The sequence below is a fragment of the Myotis daubentonii genome, chromosome 9, assembly GCF_963259705.1.
Source record: "Myotis daubentonii chromosome 9, mMyoDau2.1, whole genome shotgun sequence".
Lineage (NCBI taxonomy): Eukaryota > Metazoa > Chordata > Mammalia > Chiroptera > Vespertilionidae > Myotis > Myotis daubentonii.
The window spans coordinates 55393608-55415512 of record NC_081848.1 but is presented as its reverse complement, the minus strand read 5'-3'; the positions used below and the strand labels follow the sequence as shown (position 1 = coordinate 55415512).

At 43.9% G+C, this 21905-nt stretch overlaps 2 protein-coding genes across 2 annotated transcripts in view; both read right to left on the bottom strand.

The window, feature by feature from the left end:
* Positions 1–904: 904 nt before the first annotated feature.
* Positions 905–21709, bottom strand: LOC132241020 (natural cytotoxicity triggering receptor 3 ligand 1-like). The gene is made up of 7 exons (XM_059709042.1): positions 21377–21709; positions 20403–20750; positions 16171–16485; positions 14317–14416; positions 13326–13666; positions 3455–3535; positions 905–1020 (listed from the first exon to the last, which is right to left on the bottom strand). The coding sequence occupies exons 1-5, from the start codon at positions 21465–21467 to the stop codon at positions 13348–13350; spliced, it is 1173 nt and encodes a 390-aa protein (XP_059565025.1). The 5' UTR covers positions 21468–21709; the 3' UTR covers positions 905–1020; positions 3455–3535; positions 13326–13347.
* The window catches only part of LOC132241017 (natural cytotoxicity triggering receptor 3 ligand 1-like), a 41225-nt gene continuing 26188 nt past the window's right edge, over positions 6869–21905 (bottom strand). Inside the window, exon 6 of the mRNA XM_059709033.1 lies at positions 6869–7051. Within this exon, the coding sequence (XP_059565016.1) occupies positions 7002–7051 (50 nt within the window). The 3' untranslated portion in view covers positions 6869–7001. The remainder of the gene's footprint in view (positions 7052–21905) is intronic.

The window sequence follows — 21905 nt, the reverse complement described above, 5'->3', positions numbered from 1 at the left end:
GCCTGAGGACTGAGGGGTCCCAGGTTCGATTCCGGTCAGGGGCATGTACCTGGTTTGCGGGCACATTCCTGGTGGGAGGTGTGCAGGAGGCAGCTGATCGATGTTTCTCTCTCATCGATGTTTCTAACTCCCTATCTCTCTCCTTTCCTCTCTGTAAAAAATCAATAAAATATATTTTTAAAAAAAGAATATCTATCTTCATGAGTAAGTGAGAGCAATTTATTTATAAAGTAACAAACAGAGCTTTCTCACTTATGTGGTTCCTGAGAGTTTCATTAAATTATGGCATAAGGCAGCGGTCCTCAACCTGTGGGTCGCAATCCCTTTGGCGAACGAACCACCCTTTCACAGGGGTCGCTTAAGACCATCCTGCATATCAGATATTTACATTATAATACATAACAGTAGCAACATTACAGTTATGAAGTAGCAACGAAAATAATTTTCTGGTTGGGTCACAACATGAGAAACTGTATTTTAAGGGCCAGAAGGTTGAGAACCACTGGCCTAAGGCTATTTGATTAAATCACTAAAGAAGACCAAAGTAAAAAGAGGGGAGGTATGAAAGTGAGAGCAGATATTGAGGTTTTATTCCTAGTTCTGGTGGACTTCCATCTTTAAATATCGGTGTCAAAAAAAAAGTGTTCTTATTTAATAAGTATCTTCCTTTATTCCATTTATGTCTTTTTTTTTAATATATTTTATTGATTTTTTACAGAGAGGAAGGGAGAGAGATAGAGAGTCAGAAACATCGATGAGAGAGAAACATCGATCAGCTGCCTCCTGCACATCTCCCGCTGGGGATGTGCCCGCAACCCAGGCACATGCCCTCGACCGGAATCGAACCCGGGACCCTTCAGTCCGCAGGCCAACGCTCCATCCGCCGAGCCAAACCGGTTTCGGCTCCATTTATGTCTTAAAATATTTGAGTAGAGAAAAAGGAAGGGAAGTAAAAAAATGACACAGATATTGATTTTACAGTTTTCTTCCAAGTTCTGGTGGATTTCAGACTTCAAATGACTGTTTAAAGAAAAAATATATACTCTCATTTTAAAGGAATCTCCTTTTATATGTAATATTTATTTTTTAAATACACTTATATAATCATAGATTACAATTAAAAGCATATGTTTGACACAGATGAAATTCAGGATCTCAGAAACACACACAGTGAATCATTTATTATACTTCAAAAAGATACTATGGCAGATGCTGAAAACCTAAGTGAAATCTGGGTGTTTGACCTCTTGTCTTCACATTTTGGGCAATGAGGCAGCATGCTGGCTTTTTGGGGGGTGTGTTTGTATAAAGAATAAGGGCCTGCTACATAAATCTTCCATCTAAGATGGATCAGACAAGCCAAAGTATGGGCATCAATACTGCACAACCTTTAGTTCAGCACAGCTTAGAAAACTGAAAGATACATTTCAAAAGACCACGTACTCACATGGGGTTACCATAGCAGAACTTTCTTCAGCTATTCTACTTGTTGGATCAGTAATAAAGACTTGGCTCAAGAGCCAACACAGTAGCCCTGGCTGGTTTGGCTCAGCGGATAGAGCATTGGACTTCGGACTGAAGGGTCCCAGGTTCGACTCTGGTCAAGGGCACATGCCCAGATTGCGTGCTCATCTCCAGTGCAGGGAGAGCCGGCGGCAGCCTATCAATGATTTTCTCCCATCATTGATGTTTCTATCTCTCCCGCTCCCTTCCTCTCTGAAATCAATGAAATATATTTGAAAACAAAACAAAACAGCAGAGCAAAAAGGAAGAAGCAGTAGCTACAAACTTGCCAAGTCTGCCAAGTACAGAACCAAATAATTTCAGTGAAGGAGGCAGAAACTCCCTTACCCATTAGTTCACAAACACCATGAGTACCAGCATTGTGAATGCCTGCGACCAGGAACCACCTAAGACTTCTGGTATCGAGCACTCTGGAGGGGCTGGTGCCTGTGTTTCTCTGGCAGTGGTACAAGAGCTGGGACCTCCTAGTCCACAATCTTGCTGACATCATGCTCTTAAATGTTTAAACCAGCGGTTCTCAACCTGTGGATCGCGACCCCTTTTGGGGTAGAACGACCCTTTCACAGGGGTCGCCTAAATACATCCTGCATATCAGATATTTACATTATGATTCATAACAATAGCAAAATTACAGTTATGAAGCAGCAACGAAAATAATTTTATGGTTGGGGGTCACCACAACATGAGGAACTGTATTAAAGGGTCGCGGCATTAAGAAGGTTGAGAACCATTGGTTTAAACAGACCAGTTTTTTATCTTTTTCTATAAGAAGAAATCCCTCTACCTTTTATCATTGCCTGAAAGGTCGATCCTCTTAGTCTCCTGAGTCAAGGACAGTCATCAGTGCCCAGTATATGAACGCCCACACTCCCGATGGTTAGATGTAAATAAAATGACAATGATGGGGATTGAACAAAGGTTTTAATAGTGCTACCCAAGGTGGTGCATGCCAAAAGAACCCCCTATTGACTCCCCAGGATTAAAGGGCCCCAAACAAGTCTGCTTTATTTGCCCTGGTTTGGAACATTTTGAAAGCCAAGATTCAAAGATTATAATGAGAAATCTGACTTACAATTGCTTTGAGCAATGGTTAAGGAGAATAATCAAGATGAAGGCTGACATAGCCCATGAACACAGCAATAGGGTAGTGACGACCTCAAGGGGTGGGCAGGGGCTGGGAGGAAGAGGGGAAGGCGGGAAATGGGAGATATCTGTAATATTATCAATAATAAAAATATTTTTTAAAAAAGATGAAAGCTGACAAAAGGACCAGGGTCCCTTGACTCAACCACTCATTGGGGATTCAAAGTCTTTACACCAGAGTGGGTAAAACGGTCAGGAGGTAGAGAAGAGAAATTTCTGGACTCATTGACCTGGGAGGTCCACAAACTGTGGTACCAAAATCCACTGACAAAGCGCTGGTGTAAACAACAATTAGATTGAGAGAACATGAAGGTTGTTCTCCCAAGGGAAGGATAGATGGGATAATGAGCCTAGGAATGTTTAGACAGGCTTATGCAAATAACTTGTGTCTCCTTTACCTGAATGTCTTATGGGCATGGATACACTGTCTGGGCAATGCTTACCCTACCAAATGTTGTAAAACCAAAACTGTCAGAATGGAGGCTACAGTTAAGAAAAAAATTAAAATTAAAAACATGTTCTCTGATAATATCAATAAATGATTAGAAAAAAAGATAAATAATGTTCAAATAAATCACTTCACCATAAATATGCCTATCAAATTATATAGCTTTTGAAATATACAGACACATAAAAACTTTATAGGCCTTCTGAAATGTAAGGTGCTGTAGTTCCACAAATGTATAAAAAATAGCAAAGATATTAATAATTTGAAATCATACTTGCAATAAATGTGGATTTCAATTTATTTCCTTAAGCAAACAAATAAGCAAACGAAATTACATACATGGCTTGAACTTCGATTCTCCACCAGGCACTGATGGAGAAATTTCTTGTTGTAATTTTTTTGTTCCATCTGCTGTATGACCTGGGGAATGAAAAATAATGTTTTAAAAGGAAGTAGTACTTGATTTTCTCTGATATGTGTGACCTTTAACAAATCACAACTAACTGAAAATTATTTTCCAAAATGAAATAGTCAAATCCTAAAATTTAGATTAATATTCAGCAAAGCAGTTTTTAAAACACCAACATTTAAAATACTATAGCTAATAGTGACTGAAATATTACTACAACACAGGCTTTTAGCAAAGCTCCTAAAATCTTTTTAATGCCACAATCCTTTCACAAAATAAAACCTGATGATATTCCAGCTTCTGAGCCTCAAGTTGGCCATGCTGACGCTGTATGCTTTCTTCTTTTCTTTTTTTAAAAATATATTTTATTGATTCTTTACAGAGAGGAAGGGAGAGGGATAGAGAGTTAGAAACATCGATGAGAGAGAAACATCGATCAGCCGCCTCCTGCACACTCCCCACTGGGTATGTGCCCGCAACTAAGGTACATGCCCTTGACCAGAATCGAACCTGGGACCCCTGAGTCCGAGGGCCGATGCTCTATCCACTGAGCCAAACCGGATTTGGGCTCCTTTTTTTTTAAATAATAAATCAGGGAGAAACCAAGATGGCAGCATAGGTAAAAACCAGAAATTGCTGCCTCCCACCACTACTTCAAAAATACAACTAAAAGCCAAAACGGACATCATCCAGCACCACAGGAAGGCTGGCTAAGTGGAAATTCTACAACTAGAAGGAAAGAGAAAAGCACACTGAGACTCAGAGGAGGTGAGGAAGTTAACTCCAGAGGTACAGAGGCTCCAATGCATGGAAAGGGCTGGTAACTGAGGACACAGTTGTCTTTTTTCAATCAGGAGGGAGTCTCAAGCTCCCAGCTGCTCTGAACTCCAGTTCCAGGCAAGTCTCTGGGGACCCAGACTCAAATGGGGAGAAATTGGACTGTCTGGCAACAGTCGGAACTCCAGGGCAGCTTTCTCTCAGAGGTGCTTGGGGCAATTACCAGGACACTGAGATGCTGGGCCTCTTAGGGTAGGACTGAGGATCAGCCATAGCTGTTTGCTCAGCCCTGTTGATTCCCTGAGACCCCGCCCCACCCAAGCTGTGCACAGAGGCTTTTGCGTATGAAAGGCCTAGCCCTTTGCAATCTGAAAATTACCTAACAAACTTCAGCTGCGTCAGAGAGACCCAGAACTTCCAAAAGAAGGCCCAAGGCCCCACAGCAGCTTGCATTGCTTCACAGCTGGGCCTCATCTGGGCACCTCCAAACCCCAAACAAAGAAGAGGAATCTGCAGATCTCTCCATAGCTCCTGCTGGGTAGCTTCAGGCAGACACTAAATTAGCATCTTCTTAGAGATCCAAGAGCCAGTGTACCCAGTGGTCAGAGTGGGACCATCCAGATTACAACTCCTCAGATCCATAAGGGACACACTCAGGAGGCGTCTCCAGCACAAAAGTTCTCCCACTGATTCTCACAGTCAATTGGCCTGGAGGTCAATTCCTCCCAGTGATACCTACAACAATCAAGGCTTAACTACAAGACTGTGCACAAAGCCCACAAAGGGGTGCACCAAGAGTGTCCACCTCAGGTAATTGGGGAGGCTGAGACACTGGGCCCTATAGGACACCTAGCACAGAAAGCCACTCTATCAACACAGGGAAGCATAAAAAATGTGGAGACAAAGAAACAGGACACAAATGACAGAAATGGATAACTATTGGATATAGAGTTCAAAACACGCTTATAAGGTTTTTCAAGAATTTTATAGACACCACCGATAAATTTAGTAAGACCCTCAATAAGTCTAGTGAGACCCTCGAGGATCTGAAAAAGGACCAACTAGAAATTAAGCATACACTGACTGAAATAAAGAATAGTATATAGAGTTCCAACAGCAAACTAGAGGATCGCAAGAATCAAGTCAAAGATTTGAAATATGAGAAAGCAAAAAACACCCAATGGGAAAAATGAAAAGAGAAAAGAATCCAAAAATATGACGATAGTGTAAGGAGCCTCTGGGACAACTTCAAGCATACCAACATCCGAATTATGGGGGTGCCAGAAAAAGAGAGAGAGCAAGATATTGAAAACCTATTTAAAGAAATTATGATAGAAAACTTCCCCTACCTGGTGAAAGAAATAGACTTACAAGTCCAGGAAGCGCAGAGAACCTCAAACAAAAGGAATCCAAAGAAGACCACACCAAGACACATCATAATTAAAATGCCAAGAGCAAAAGACAAAGAGAAAATCTTAAAAGCAGCAAGAGAAAAAAAGTCAGTTACCTACAAGGGAGTACCCATACGACTGTCAGCTGATTTCTCAACAGAAACTATGCAGGCCAGAAGGGAGTGGCAAGAAATATTCAAAGTGATGAATAGCAAGAACCTACAACCAAGATTACTTTACCTAGCAAAGCTATCATTCAGAATTGAACATCAGATAAAAAGCTTCACAGATAAGAAAAAGCTAAAGGAGTTCATCACCACCAAACCAGTATTATATGAAATGCTGAAAGGTATCCTTTAAGAAAAGGAAGAAGAAGAAAAAGGTAAAGATACAAATTATGAACAACAAATATATACCTATCAACAAATGAATCTAAAAATCAAGTGCATAAATAATCTGATGAACAGAATAAACTGGTGAATATAATAGAATCGGGGCATAGAAAGGGAGTGGACTGACTATTCTTGGGGGGAAAGGGGTGTGGGGGTGCAGGAAGAGACTGGACAAAAATCATACACCTATGGACGAGGACATTGGGCGGGGTAAGGACAGAGGGTGGGGTGGGAACAGGGTAGAGGGGAGTTATGGGGGGAAAAAAAGAGGAACAACTGTAATAATCTGAACAATAAAGGTTTAATTTAAAAAATAAATAAATACGCCAAAACCGGTTTGGCTCAGTGGATAGAGCGTCGGCCTGCGGACTGAAGGGTCCCAGGTTTGATTCCGGTCAAGGGCATGTACCTGGGTTGCGGGCACATCCCCAGTGGGAGATGTGCAGGAGGCAGCTGATCGATGTTCCTCTCTCATCGATGTTTCTAACTCTCTATCTCTCTCCCTTCCTCTCTGTAAAAAATCAATAAAATATATTTAAAAAAAAAATAAATAAATAAATAAATAAATAAATAAATAAATAAATAAAACGGATCAAAGCAAAAAAATAATAAATCAGGACATCTTTTTAAAATATATATTTTTTATTGATTTTTTACAGGGAGGAAGAGAGAGGGATAGAGTTAGAAACACTGATGAGAGAGAAATATTGATTAGCTGCTTCCTGCACACCCCCCACTGGTGATGTGCCTGCAACCAAGGTACATGCCCTTGACCGGAGTCGAACCTGGGACCCCTGAGTCCGAGGGCCAATGCTCTATCCACTGAGCCAAACCGGTCAGGGTTGTAGTTCTTCTTTTTGTTTCTGAAGTTCACCTGCTTTTTCTTAAGTTCATTTTCTTGTAAGGAGATAAGATTTTCATATTCTTTCAGTTCTTCCTCTGTGAAAAACTGTTGCTGATCTAATGTCTAAAGAAAACGAAGAAAGAATAATCTTAGAAATGCAACCATAAGGTCTGATTCAGCTGTCAAAGTGTATGATTAGCAAAGTACAATAGAATATAGTATTATACCTTTGGGGTAAAAAAAGAAAAGGAATTAAGAAAAAATATATTTATGTACTCTGAATAAAAGGAACACCTAAAGACTAATGAGATTGTTTACCTACAGAACGAGGGAGAAACGGAGTGGAAAGGACAAAGGGAATGAAGGCAAGGAAATCATACTCCTCTGAAGACACATTTTGTACAGAATTGCTTTTCTGAAACATTCAATGTGTTACACACTCAAAAAAACACCACAAATAACTAAAATCCACAAGGACAGAAAAAATCCCCCCAAATTGAATAGAAACAGAAACAAATAAAGAATACTTTTATTTTAACTGAATAAAATAACTGACAGAAGGGAGAAGGGAAAAAAAGAACTAACCCAAGAAACTTCTTAACACAGTCTCTGAACTACATGCACTCAAATTAAAAACAACCCCCAAATCTAAACAAGTCTTAGTCTTGTTTTGCAGAGGCATGGACTGGCAATTCTAAAATGCTTTCAATATGCTAGGACTGAGCAAATAAGTGGAAACTTGTGTATGTTTGTTCCCCACCACGTCCCGCGTGGTTCAGGGTTCAGGATCTGGAAGAGGAGCCACACACAAATGAAAGAGAAGAGACAAGAGATAATTTGGAAATACTGGGGGGCCAGGCAGGCAATTCCAACTCAAGGGGAAGGACTTCCACCAGTGCCCAGGCCTCGCCAGCCTTTTATTCACTTTGGTTAAGCATAAAACCCTTAGTCAGGCAGGAAATTGCAATAACAGACTATCTTAAAAGGTCAGTAAATATTAGGAGGATTTACTCTGAGACTATTTGATCAAGAAATAGCTTAAGCCCCCATTATCAGGACTAGACAATCAGTGCATAACTCAGGCCCTTGCCATGGGTTCAAGGGTCACCAGCATTCTGAGATCGTTGTTTGCACTTCTCTGTTAGTGAAGATAACGGGCAGTCTCCTGCAGAAACTTGTGGAAAATGGGAGCCAGGTTTTGTATGAAATACAGAAAAATAAAAACTTAAAATGTATTGGAATTGAAGGTGTTGTATTAAAATTTAAGAGGATAGTGTGAACTCATGAGTTGTAATATAGATTGACAGTGAAATATACAAAATGAATATAAATGTGTATAGTGTGTCTATATGTGTGTGTGCAAGTATGTGTGTATATCTACACTAATAAAAGAGAAAAATGGTAATTGGCGTACGACGCTACCCTTTTCATTGGCTAATCATGGCTATATGCAAATTAACTGCCAACTAAGATTGGCAGTTAACTGCCAAGAAGATGGCGGTTAATTTGCATATGTAGGCACAATGCAGGGAGGCGAAAGGGAAAGCAGGAAGAAGCCCCCTGCCACTGACAGTGATCAGAAACCCAGGGGGGAGCTAAGAGCTGGGGGGCAGGGCAAAGGTGGCCCTGGGGCCGCCTTTGCCCTGCCCCCCAGCCATGATTGGAGAATCAGATGCCTTTTCCCCCCTGGCCAGTGATAGCAGGAAGTAGAGGTGGAGCCAGCGATGGGAGCTGGGCACGGTCGAAGCTGGCAGTCCCAGGAGCTAGGGGTCCCTTGCCTGGGCCTAAAGCGGAGCCCACGATCGCGGGGCCGCTGCAGCTGCAGGTCCCCGCTGCCCGGGCCGGACACCTAGGCCAGAGGCGTTAGGCCTGGGCATGGGCGGAGCCTGAAACCGCGGGGAGCTGGGGGTCCCCTGCCCAGGCCTGACACCTCTGCCGGAGGCCTCAGGCCTGGTCAAGGGGCCGATCCGGTGATTGGTGATCGGAGGGTGATGAGGGTCAACTCCTCTGGCAGAGGCATCAGGCCTGGGTGGGGGGGCAGAGCCGGGGATTGGGGGTATATGATGGTCCCCTTGCCCAGGCCTGAAGCCTGGGTCAGAGGTGGGTGGAGCAAGCAATCAGAGGGAGATGGGGGCCCCCTGCCCAGGCATGATTCCTGGGCCAGAGGCCTCAGGCCTGGGCGGGGGCCAGAGCCAGTGATCGGGGGGAGATGGGGGTCCCCTGTCCAAGCCTGACACCTCTGGCGGAGGCGTCAGGCCTGGGCAAGGGGCAGAGCCAGCAATCAGAGGGGTCTGGGGGTCCCCTGCCCAGGCCTGATGCCTGGGCCAGAGGGATCAGGCCTGGGCTGGGGGCAGAACCACTGATGGGGGGAAATGAGGGTCCCCTGCCCAGGCCTGACACCTCTGTCAGAGGCGTCAGGCCTGGGCAAGGGGCCAATCCTGGGATTGGAGGGTGATGGGGGTCAACGCCTGAGGGCTCCCAGTAAGTGAGAGGGGGCAGGCTGGGCTGAGGGACACTCCCCCCCACACACACCCAGTGCACGAATTTCGTGCACCGGGCCCCTAGTATGTATATATTCATAATATAAATAAATAAAAATGTATTTAAAATTTTTTAAAAATTCCCAGTTCTATTAATCCGACTAGGACTTGCTTTACAGCAAGGACAATTCCATAGCAAGTAGTCAATTTAGTGTCCAGCTCCTGGTCTATACTATCAATCTCCACTGAAAAACTAACAAACAACAGTACTCCTCAGAAAAAATGGCTGATTAAAGAGGTGGGACAGAGAAGGAACAAGATAAACCTTGAACATCTTCTGCTAAAAAATAAGAAAGTCCTCAAAGAATGATGGGAACATACCAGAAGGCCACAAAAACCTGTTTGAGGAAACTCCCACTAGCCAAGAATGGAAATAAATACAGGCAGTTCTCGGGTTACGTCGGACTCAACATACGTCATTTCATGGTTATGTCACCATCTCCCACTCATTTATAAAGAAAAAAAAAGTTCTGTCATTTCGACGTATGTACATATGTGCTTTATGTTTTTTATTATTTATTTACCACAAGTAAAGGTCAGGAATTGTTATCTTTCTTTTAATTATTTTTTTTTACTGTTTCACTTCATTACTGCTGTGTATGTGCTCCATGTAGTGACGTAGGTGCTTATGTAGGTGGGTTCTGACTTATGGTGAAAGTCACATTACATCACGCCATAAGGATGGATCTCAGATGTAACCTGAGGACCTACTATCATAGGAAGGGTGCAGGCTTACTGAATAAAACAGGAATCCATGAGTCTACAGTGAACAGGTAGAGAAGAGGAAAAGGGTAGCTTTTCCTTACAATACGAAGCAAAAAATAAATGTAGAAGGAATGATGATTAGAAAATCACCATTTGTCAACAGTCAAGTAACAACTGATGCTGACCAGAATCATCAGAGGATAGAACTTGTAGATAAGTCTCAAAGTATATCCTTAAAAATACATTTTTAAAAACAAAAAACAGATCACTCATTTTTTATTAGTGGAAATGTAAATTAGTGTAATTCTTTCAATATTCTTTACAAAGTATATCAGTAGTTTTAAAAATATTCTCTTGACCCTGATAATGCTACACTGACAATCTACTTTATAAAATAGCCCTAAACACATTAAAAGCTGTATATGAAAATGTGTTGAAAGCAGCACTTTTTAAAATAACAATAAAAGCCGAAACCAGTTTGGCTCAGTGGATAGAGCGTTGGCCTGTGGACTGAAAGGTCCCAGGTTCAATTCTGGTCAAGGGCATGTGCCTTGGTTGCAGGCACATCCCCAGTGGGGGGTGTGCAGGAGGCGGCTGATTGATGTTTCTCTCTCATCGATGTTTCTAACTATCTCTCTCCCTTCCTCTCTGTAAAAAATCAATAAAATATATTTTTTTAAAAATAAAATAAAATAACAATAAAAGACTGAAGATAACCTGAATGTCTAATCCTGAGAAAATAATTAAGCACCCATAGATATGAAATTAATGCTTACAAATTGTATTTGGAAAGACTTATGATGTAGAATGATGTGTTTTTTTAAAGCTGACTTAAGATTCTGGCAATATCATGGGTTTTACAAGATATTTTTTAAATTATAAATTAAAAGGTAAAGTTGTAACTTTATAGTTAAAACACCTGGTAGACTTCACCTTCACCAAATAATCTAAGTTAATATTGCCAGTTAAGGGAATAATGAGGACCATATGCCTCCTGATAAAATGTCCTTAGTTAGTATCACTTCAGCTATATTCCTATCAAAAGTAGGAATCATAAGGAAACAGACCCTCAAACTGATGGATGGTCTACAAAATAGCTGGTCTATACTCTTTTGAAATATCAATGCCATGAGACACAATGACTCACAAACTATTTCAGATTAACAGAGACTAGAAAGACATTACAACTACATTCACTGCATTTTCTTGGGTTTTCTTTTGCTATAAAAGACAATATTGGGAAAATTGACAAAAATCTCAATCAAGTCTACCTGATTAAAGGGGTAGGGAACCTTTTTGCTGCCAAGAGCCATTTGGATATTTATAACATCACTAGAGGCCTGGTGCACATGCACTCGGGGAGTCCCTCAGCCCGGCCTGTGCCCTCTCGAAGTCTGGGACCCCTCAGGGGATGACCACATGCTGGCTTAGGCCCGCTCCCCAGGGGATTGGGCCTAAACTGGCAGTCAGACATCCCTCTGGCAGCACGGGAGCTCTTAGGGGATGTCCACTTGCCAGCGGGGAGCAGGCCTAAGCTGCAGTCAGACATCCTTAGCACTGTTGAGGAGGCAGGAGAGGCTTCCACCACTGTACTGACAGCCAGAAGCCTGGCTTGTGGCTGAGCAGAGCTCCCCCTGTGGGAGTGTTCTGACCACCAGGGGTAGCTCCTGCATTGAGCGTCTGCCTCCTGGTGGTCAGTGTGTGTCATAGTGACCAGTCATTTCCAGTCATTCTGCTGTTAGGGTCAATTTTCATATTACCCTTTTATTATATAGGATAGAGGCCTGGTGCATGGGTGGGGGCCGGCTAGTTTGCCCTGAAGGGTGTCCCGGATCAGGGTGGGAGTCCCGCTGGGGTGCTTGGCCAGCCTGGGTGAGGGGCTGATGGCTGTTTGCAGGTTGGCCAAAGCTCCTTCAGGGTAGGGGTCCCCTGGGGTGCCTGGCCAGCCTGGGTGAGGGGTTGATGGCTGTTTGCAGGCTGGCCACAGCCCTTCACTGTGGGAGTCCCCACTGGTGTGCCTGGCCAGCCTGGGTGAGGGGCTGAGGGCCATTTTTAGGCTGGCCACACCCCCTTCAGGGTGGTGGGTCCTGCTGGGGTGCCTAGCCATCCTGGGTGAGGAGCTGATGGCTGTTTGCAGGCTGGCCAAGCCCCCCAGTGGGGACCCTCACCCCATGAGCCTGTGGCCATCCTGGGTGAGGGGCTGATGGCTGTTTGCAGGCTGGCTACAGCCCCCAACCACCCAAGCTCCCAGTGGAGGCTTGCTGGAAGCAGGTATCTGGGATTTATTTATCTTCTATAATTGAAACTTTGTTGCCTTGAGCCGAGGCCACAGCCGGCCAGCACAGGCAGGAAGCTTGGCTTCCTCCATCACTGGGGAAACCAAGCCTCCTGCTGCTCCAGCTCCGTGGCTGCCGGCCGCCATCTTGGTTGGGTTAATTTGCATATAGTCACTCTGATTGGCTGGTGGCCGTGACTTGGGGTGTGGCAGAGGTGCAGTCAATTTGCAAGTTTCTCTTTTATTAGATTAGATTCTCAGGCCATACAAATTATCAACTTAAAAATTTGCCTGCTGCCCTGACTGGTTTGGCTCAGTGGATAGAGCTTCAGCCTGTGGACTGAAGGGTCCCAGATTTGATTCTGGTCAAGGGCATGAACCTTGGTTGCGGGCACATCCCCAGTGGGGGGTGTGCAGGAGGCAGCTGATCAATGATTCTAACTCTCTATCCCTCTCCCCTCCTCTCTGTAAAAAATCAATAAAATATATATATTTTTAAAAAAATTTGCCTTTATCAAACATGTAATTAACTCATCATTAGTGCCTTGGCAGGGCCAGACCAAATGGTCTCTGGGCCATATATAGCCCACAGGCCAGACGTTCCCCACCCCTGGATTAGAGTACTGTGGAGTGGAGGGGGAAAATTGATAATGTTATTTGATTATTTAAGATAAATCCTATTTTGCAAGAAATACACATTTGAGAATTAAGGTTAAAGCAATATCATGTGCAACTCTACTCTCAAAAATAACTATATGTTATATAGAGATACACATACACACAGATTTAAAATAGAGGAAAAAAGAGAGTTAGAGAAGTAAATGTAAAATAAGAAATCTTGGCAGTTTGGAAATCCTGGGCCATCCCCCTCACCAACCTCTGGAAAGGCAGCTTCCGGATCAGAAGCCCTGTAGATTTCTGGTATCTGACGGATTTCTCCAAGTGCAATGGTCCAGAGCTTGTAGCGATGGGGCTTCTTCACCCCATGGGTAGAGGGAGCGCTTTTCCTGGCAGCTTAGTGGCCAGCTGTGTGCGTGTGCTTTCCCAACCGTGATTTGCAAGCTGTCTGTTAGGTTCCGGCCATTTTCTTTCACTCCACGCAGAAATTTTATACCGCTTTTCAGTCCATAGCGCTGCTCCTGCTGCCCAAGGAGACCCGCAGTCCAGGAGCTAAGTGCACGGATCGCCCCAACGAATAACGAAACCAATTGTTTCTTCCTAAAACATTTTTAATGAGATGTATTAGCTATTGCACAGATTCTGCCTTGGAGTCCCCCCACCCCCAAAAATGAGGGCAATTTAATATCTAGAACCATTGTAAGCCACATATCTACACTGGTCCCTTAGACTTCTTTACCTTGAGTTATTTTATCTGCTGTTTGGATCACAGTGAGTGATAAATATGCTTGGAAAGCTGTCTTAGATGGGAAACACCAATGAGGGCTACAGATTCCTGATTTAATGGTGAAATCTGGTTGAAAGCTATCCCTTTAAGCTGTTAACAAAATGTGAGCACCTCGGGGAAGGAATTCCCCTCTCTGAGCTGTGGTTCTATGTGTGAGGACAACAATGCAGCCCATACACAGCTCAAAGGCCTGGTTCACAGTGAGACCTGTATGTCAGGAAGAGGCACAGGGGCCTTACAGTGCATCTCCCCAGAGTCCCAAGCTACCGCATAAGGATCTAAAGAGACAGTTCTTCCCTGACACAACATCAGAAAAAGCCATACACCACACACACACCACACTCAGATTCCCCCCAGCACTGATCCTGAGAACTCTCAAATATCATCCACTGGCAAAGATCCCGGAACTCCCAGAGTCAATTCCAAAACACAGGGCTAAACTTGGCTTTGGCATCCCCCTTACCTTATACAACATAAAATTAGTCCCATTAAAATGCCTGCTCCAATAAAGCCAACAGCAATACAAGTATCGGTAGTCCCCCAGGTATTTCCCATCTCAGATCCTGCAGAAAGAGGAGAAAAACGTTAAAAGGAAACCTATGTGCAGTGGCCAAAGTGACCACACAACCACTGCTAAGATATCTATGGTCGTGTGTCATTTCCCTACCACAGATATAACCACCAATCATCTGCCACACTTCTTGTCATTCCTATCACATACATCAAATAGTGTGTTTAGCACCTGCCAGAAATACACGGCAATATGGACACCACCTACCACATATGTATGCCGTACACATGTTCAAGCTTCCACACTACATCATCTTACATCACTATACACTGCTATATATCGAATATCTGTGTCCCTCCAAAATTCACATGTTGAAATCCTAATACCCAATGTGATGGTATTAGGAGGTGGGGCTTTGGGGATATCATTAGGTCATGAGGGAGGAGCCCGCGTGAATAATTAGAGCCCTTAGATAAGAGGCCCTAGAGAGATTCCCTTATCCCTCCACCATGTGAGGATACAAGAAATCTGTGTCCCAGAAGAAAGCCCTCACCCATCCACGCTGTCACACGGATCTCAGACTTCCAGCCTCCATAACTGTGAGAAATAAAGCTGTTGAGTATAAGCCACCCATTCTGTTGCAATTTATTATTACGGCCACAAGTCACCAACACAAATCTCTTTTATAGGGTGTCCCAAAGTTCATACAAGATTTGCAATTCAATTCAACTGCAAATCTTGCATGAATGTTGGGACACCTTATATTATACTAGAGGCCCAGCAGGCACAAAATTGTGCAGGTAGCTCACTTCCGCTTGCCTCAGCTGTCTGTACCGCTCATCACCGCTAGTCGCTCACCCCAGCCTCTCCCTAAACCCCTGACCTTGGAGAGAGAGCCACAGCTCATTTGGTCGTGAAAGGGTTACAGTGTGACGGCCATGGGCCTTTTATATGAGAGATTATACACACAAAGCATATTTCAATTCCATATTTCCCATGTCCCACACATACTCTACACACACCACACTCATACACATCCCTCGCCCTTGCTTCCAAAAACAATTACTCTCTCCATCCAGGACACCCGAGGCCCCATCTGGCAAAAACCAGTCAAACACTGCCTCCCTAACCCCTCTCATCTCTAGGCAGATGCATTTGACCTGCAAGGTCATCTCCAGTCAGGACCAGAGCCATGACCATGGAAACCAAGATATGAGCTCAATTAACCCTACCCCACCAGCAGGGGTGGGGGGGGGAGATTCTGTAGTGAGCTGTATTGTCTTAAGCTCAGGATCTAGTGTGCCTGGGGAAAGGCCTTGGAATGTGCAGCCATAAGTTACCAGCAACGCTGAGGACGCTTGTCACCACTCTCCACCTATTAGGCGATCCATCCTGGCTTACGGACCTAGCCTGGACTGCTGACTCTGGGGCTGAAGTAGGACAAACTGAGCTTCCTCTCCTTCCCCATTGGCCCCCACCTTGGCCTAGACCAGTGATGGCGAACCTTTTGAGCTCGGCGTGCCAGCATTTTGAAAAACCCTCACTTAACTCTGGTGCTGTGTCACATATAGAAATTTTTTGATATTTGCAACCATAGTAAAACAAAGATTTATATTTTTGATATTTATTTTATATATTTAAATGCCATTTAACAAAGAAAAATCAACCAAAAAAATGAGTTCGCGTGTCAACTCTGACACGCATGTCATAGGTTCGCCATCACTGGCCTAGACTAACTGGGAACCTGAGTGTTACGTTATATACCCTCAAGGTGAAGAGTAAGGGAAATCTTTAGAGGATGCTTACCTATCCGAGACGTGGGGAAGTTGGACCTGCAGGAGGTGGGCAAGGATATGTGTCTTATCACACATTGGCAGGAGACCACATTGTGTTCCAGCCTCAAATGGCTGGTTTTATTAAATGTGCCGTCCTCATTCTTGATAGCTGGACCATTGGTGATGCCTTCAGAAATCTCCTGGCCCTGGGGATTCTCGTGGTTCCATATATACCAGGTTATGTTAATGTCCTTTGGGTAGAACCCACTTGCCTCACACAAAATATATTTGTTGCCATCATCTTTCGCCGTGGCTTGTTCTTGAAACAAGGTGCACTTTGGGGAAGCTGCCAGGGAAGAGAAGTCATGATTTGAGGGTAGGTTGGGACTAGCTTATTATCAGTTCAAAGCCTGACCCATAGCAAGCCTTCAGGAAGGGTGAGTGAGGCGAATGAGATTGTGCTTAGCCTAAGTAATCTGGGGATGCTGATCCCAGTGCCAGGGTGACGCTGATAGACCATGATCCCGACTCTCACAGCCATTGTGTAAAGCAGAGTTTCTTAAGCCACTTGGTGTCATAGACACCTTTCTTTGAGAATTGGAGGAGAGCTCTGGAACACTGTTGTGGTAGAAACTGCTGTCCATTCTTTAATGACACATCCAAGTTAAAGCTACGTCTCCCAACCTCCACTTCAGCTGGTGAACTCAGGGTCTACTAGTTCAGATAGAATCAGAGGTAGGGAGAGCAAACTCAAGATAGTACCCTTAAGGAACAAGGGTATCTTAAAGAAAAGTACTATGGCCTTCTCTCCCTCTCCCCTTCATCCTTCCTGGAGAACACCTGGAAGACCATGTCATGGTTCAAGATGGAGAAGCCATTTCCAAACACAAGGTGAAAGCTACATGTTCAGGATGCCAAAGTGGATAGATAAAAGGACTCTGGGTCCCACATGAGAGAGCAGATAGAAAATTCAAAATAACTATGATTAAATGTTAAGGACACTAATGAAAAAAGCAGACAACATGCAAGCACAGATGGATAATGTGAGCAGAGAAATGGACATTCTCTAAGAAAGAATCAAAAGGGAATGCTAGAAACCAAAAACACTATAAAAGAAATAAGGAATGCCTTACCCGGTTTGGCTCAGTGGACAGAGCATCGGCCTGCGGACTGAAGGGTCCCAGGTTCTATTCCTGTCAAGGGCATGTACCTTGGTTGCGGGCACATCCCTAGTTGGGGGTGTGCAGGAGGCAGCTGATCGATGTTTCTCTCTCATCGATGCTTTTAACTCTCTATCCCTCTCCCTTCCTCCCTGTAAAAAATCAATAAAATATATATATTTTAAAATTTTTGAAAAAAAGAAAAGAAATGAGGAATGTGTTTGATAGGATCATCAATAGACTTAACACTGCCAAGGAGGGAATCAGCTAGCTTAAATATGTCCATATAAACTTCCCAAACTAAAATGCAAAGAGCAAAAAGAATTTGGGGGTGGAGGGGAGGGGGGGGCCGGGGGGGGGGGGGGAAGGAACCAGAAGGGAAAGAAATATCCAAAAACTGGACAGTTGCAAAAGTTGTAACATACATGTAATAGGAATACAAAAACAAGTAAAGAGAAGGAAGCAGAAGAAATTGTTTAAAATATAATAGCTGAGAATTTTCCAAAATTAATGACAGACATCAAAGCACAGACCTAGGAAGCTTAGAGAACACCAAGTAGGAAAACACTATATCATATTGAAAATGCAGAAATATATATATATTTTATATATAATACATAAATATATTATATATACATATATATGATCAAAAGACAAAGAGAAAATCTTCTAGAAAAGAAACCTGAAAGGAAAAAATAACTTACTCATAGGCAAATGAGGATAAGAATGACACTGGACATCTTAAATGCAAGAGAGAAGAGAGGGACATGCAATATTTTAAGAGTCGAAAGAAAATAACTCACCTACTTGGATCCTATATTCAGAAAAATTATCATTCAAAAGTGAAGTATAAATACTTTCTCAAACAAAACTGAGGGAATATGTCACCAACAGACCTGCCTTGCAAAATATTAAAAAGTTTTCAGAGAGAAGGAAAAGGATATGGGTCAGAAACTAGAATCAGAGAAGACATAAATGAAGGTAAATTAAAACCTTGTCTTATACTTAATTGATCTAATACATAATTGTTGGTTTAAAATAATAGCAACAATACATTGGGTGATTATAGCATATTGATATGTGAATGACAGCATGTTATGAGATGGGAGGGGAGAACTGGAAATATTCTGTTATAAAATATCTGTACTACTGATGACAATGATGCAGTACAGTGTTCTTTCAAAACTGACTTAGATTAGTTGTAAAAATACGTTGGAATCACTAACAAATTTTTAAAGAAGCATAACTGAGCCGGGCTGGTGTGCTAAATGGCTAGAGCATTGGTCCATGCACCAAAGGGTCACAGGTCCTATTTCCAGCCAATGAATGGCAGGTACCTGGGTTATAGGTTCAGCCCCTGGCCCCAGTCTGAGTACATGGGAGAGGCAACCAATCAATGTCTTCCTCACATGCGTGTCTCCCTCTGCCTCTCTCTCACACCTTCCCCTCTCCATCCCTTCCACTTTCTAAAAAAAACAAAAAAATCTATGGAAAAAATATCCTCAGGTGAGGATTAACAACAATAACAAAAAGTGAAGGGATTTATATATCATACTAATGCTAATCTAAAGGAAACTGGAATAGCTCTATGAATTTCAAAGTAGCCTTTAGAACAAGAAAAGTTATCAGGGAGGCCTAACTGGTTTGGCTCAGTGGATAGAGCGTCGGCCTGTAGACTCAAGGGTCCCAGGTTCGATTCCAGTCAAGGACATGTTCCTTGGTTGTGGGCACATCCTCAGTGGGGAGTGTGCAGGAGGCAGCTGATTGATGTTTCTCTCTCATCAATGTTTCTAACTCTCTGTCCCTCTCTCTTCCCCTCTGTAAACAATTAATAAAATATATTTAAAAAAAGAAAAGTTATCAAGGATATTAGGTCAAAACTAAGGCTATCTGAATAAACTATGGACATTTATTAATAAAAATGTATCAATATTGGTTCATTAATTATAACAAATATACCATACTGATGCAAGAGGTTAATCATAGAGAAAGCAGTATATGCATAGGCAGGAGTCATAAAGAAAGTACTATATTTGCAATTTTTTCTGTAATGTAAAACTGTTCTAAAAAATAAAGTCTATTAATTTTTTAAAAATCTTTTTAGGCTTTCTGTCAGTTGTGGAGGAAATGAATGCTAATACACTTTCCCATCCCCCTAGCCCAGTGGTCAGCAAACTTATTAGTCAACAGAGCCAAATATCAACAGTACAACAATTGAAATTTCTTTTGAGAGCCAAAATGTTTAAACTTAAACTATATAGATAGGTACATTGTTATTAACTTAATTAGGGTATTCCTAAGCTGGCCTTTGCTAAAAAACGTCCTCAATCTGATTGAGGTACTTTCGCTGAGGTCGACCCCTTCCAACTCCCCCATCCACACTCGGCTTGTATACTTGTTTGGTCTATCTCCTTTTGTTCATCCTCTCTATATGTCCAAACCATCTCAACATACCTTTCTCAATCCTCGACACTACATCTTCTTTCACTCCACAACGTTCCCTAAAATTAACTTAATAAACTTTACTTAAAGTTTTAAGTCAACTTCATACTGTACGTGCACGCCTGCATGGGGTATTTTGTGGAAGAGCCACACTGAAGGGGCCAAAGAGCTGCATGTGGCTCGCGAGCCACAGTTTGCCGACCACTGCCCTAATCAATATGTACAAAACATTCCAAGTCTTAAGTACAATTTTGAAGAGCTCATAGACATTGCTGCCCCCCCTTATAGGCTGCATTGTGGCCTCCCCCCAAAATTCATATGTTGAAGCCCTAACCCCATTCTCCTGTGACTGTATTTGGAGATAGGGTCTTTTTTTAAACTGGGGACGCTTTGGTCCACAGGCCCAAGCTCTATCCACTGAGCCAAACCAGCTAGGGCTGGAGACAGGGCCTTTATAGAGGTACTATTACATCTATTTAGAGAAAAGGATCCTGAGGTTCAGCATGATTAATAACTCTAAGTTGTCCAGATGTCCAGGGAAGCCCAGAACTTAAACCCGTGTCTATCCAAATCCAAGGCCCATGCCCAAACTTCTGCTCTACTTGGCCGGGCCACATCTCTACCCCCGGCTCCAACACCATGGGAACCACAGGACACTCACCCAAAACCTTTAGAACGACTGTTCCCTGGGCCTTCTCGGGGGTGACCACCACCTCACATCGGTACTCTCCTGCGTCCCTCAGCTGGACTCCAGGAAGGTGCAGTGAGGCGTCCCCCTTCTCTAGCCCCGCTGGAGACACGCTGGCTCCGGGTCTGAATGCCTTTTGATGGTCTCCATACATTTCAAACACCTTGTGCTCTGTTTCATCTGCCTGATGCTTCCGATACCAGATAACACCCATACCCTTGATGTTCAGGGGTGTGGAACCAGGGACCTTGCAGGAGATGGTGACATTGTCATACAGAAACACAGTCTGATTCTTCCCTTCCATCTCCACTATCAAGAAATCTGTGGAAAGAAGAAAATTCAGTTATGGGAGAACCTTGAAAAAAAACTTAGGCCTTGTACTCTCAGACACTTTACCATGTAATTAAAAACAAATTCCTTGCCCTAGCCGGCCCCAGTAGGGGGCGTGCAGCAGGCAGCCGATCAATGAGCCTCTCGTCATTAATATTTCTCTCTCAGGCTCCCTTCCTCTCGGAAATCAATAAAAAAGATATATCTTTTTTAAAAGAGCTTACTATGTAGCAGGCACTCTGCCTGACCCTTTATAAAAAACAAAACACAAAAACAAATTCTTTTGGGGGGGGGCGAGGGCGGGGGGGGGGGGTGCGGGGGGGTATCTCAGGTACAGAGGCCCTTAGTTCATGGCCCCTCCTTAATCCGCATAAGATCCTCCAACTTTGTTCTTCCTTTCGATATTGTTTTGATTATTCTGGTGTCTTGCAATTTCTTACAAATTTTCAAATCCGTTTAATTGATTCCTACAATTCCACAAAGGAAAGCATAGAGTTGGGGACTGTTAAGGTACAGGTGGCCGAGGACGTCAGGCGGGGCCCCCGAAGGACCAGGAGGAGTCTGCCTAGGGACACCCCCCCCACCCCCCCACCCCACCCCACCCCCCGCCACCTTACCTGCGGCGGGCACCCAGCACCAAAGAACCAGGAGCAGCCACAGGAAATCACGCGGGAAGCCCGCCGCCGCCGCCGAATCCGCGACAGCCATGCCTGCGGGGGACCCGCGCGCCCGGCCGGGTCCGCCTGCAGCCGTCGCCGAGTTTCCGCTAGAAAGAGGAGTCCTGGGTCGGAAAGCGCAGTCCGCAAAACCGCCTCTTGGGGCCGTCACTTGCTTGGTACTAGATGGCCTCTCTGCGCCCTCTAACCCTTTTGCCCCTTCTTCAGCCCGATTTACCCTAAGACGATTGGATGTGCCACTACCCCGGGCAGCCTCGGTTCTCAGCCCCGGAAGCGCCCGCGTCCCCACGGAGCGATCCCACACACACACACACACCTGCAGCCTCGGGGTCTCAGCCTCGGAAGCGCAGGCGCCCCGGCGAGTGATCCTGCTCCACCGGCAGCCTCAAGGAGTCAGCCTGGAATTCCCCGCGCCCCGCTATTCCAGAACCTTTACGGAGTGATGGAGGCGGGGGGGGGCGGGGGGCGT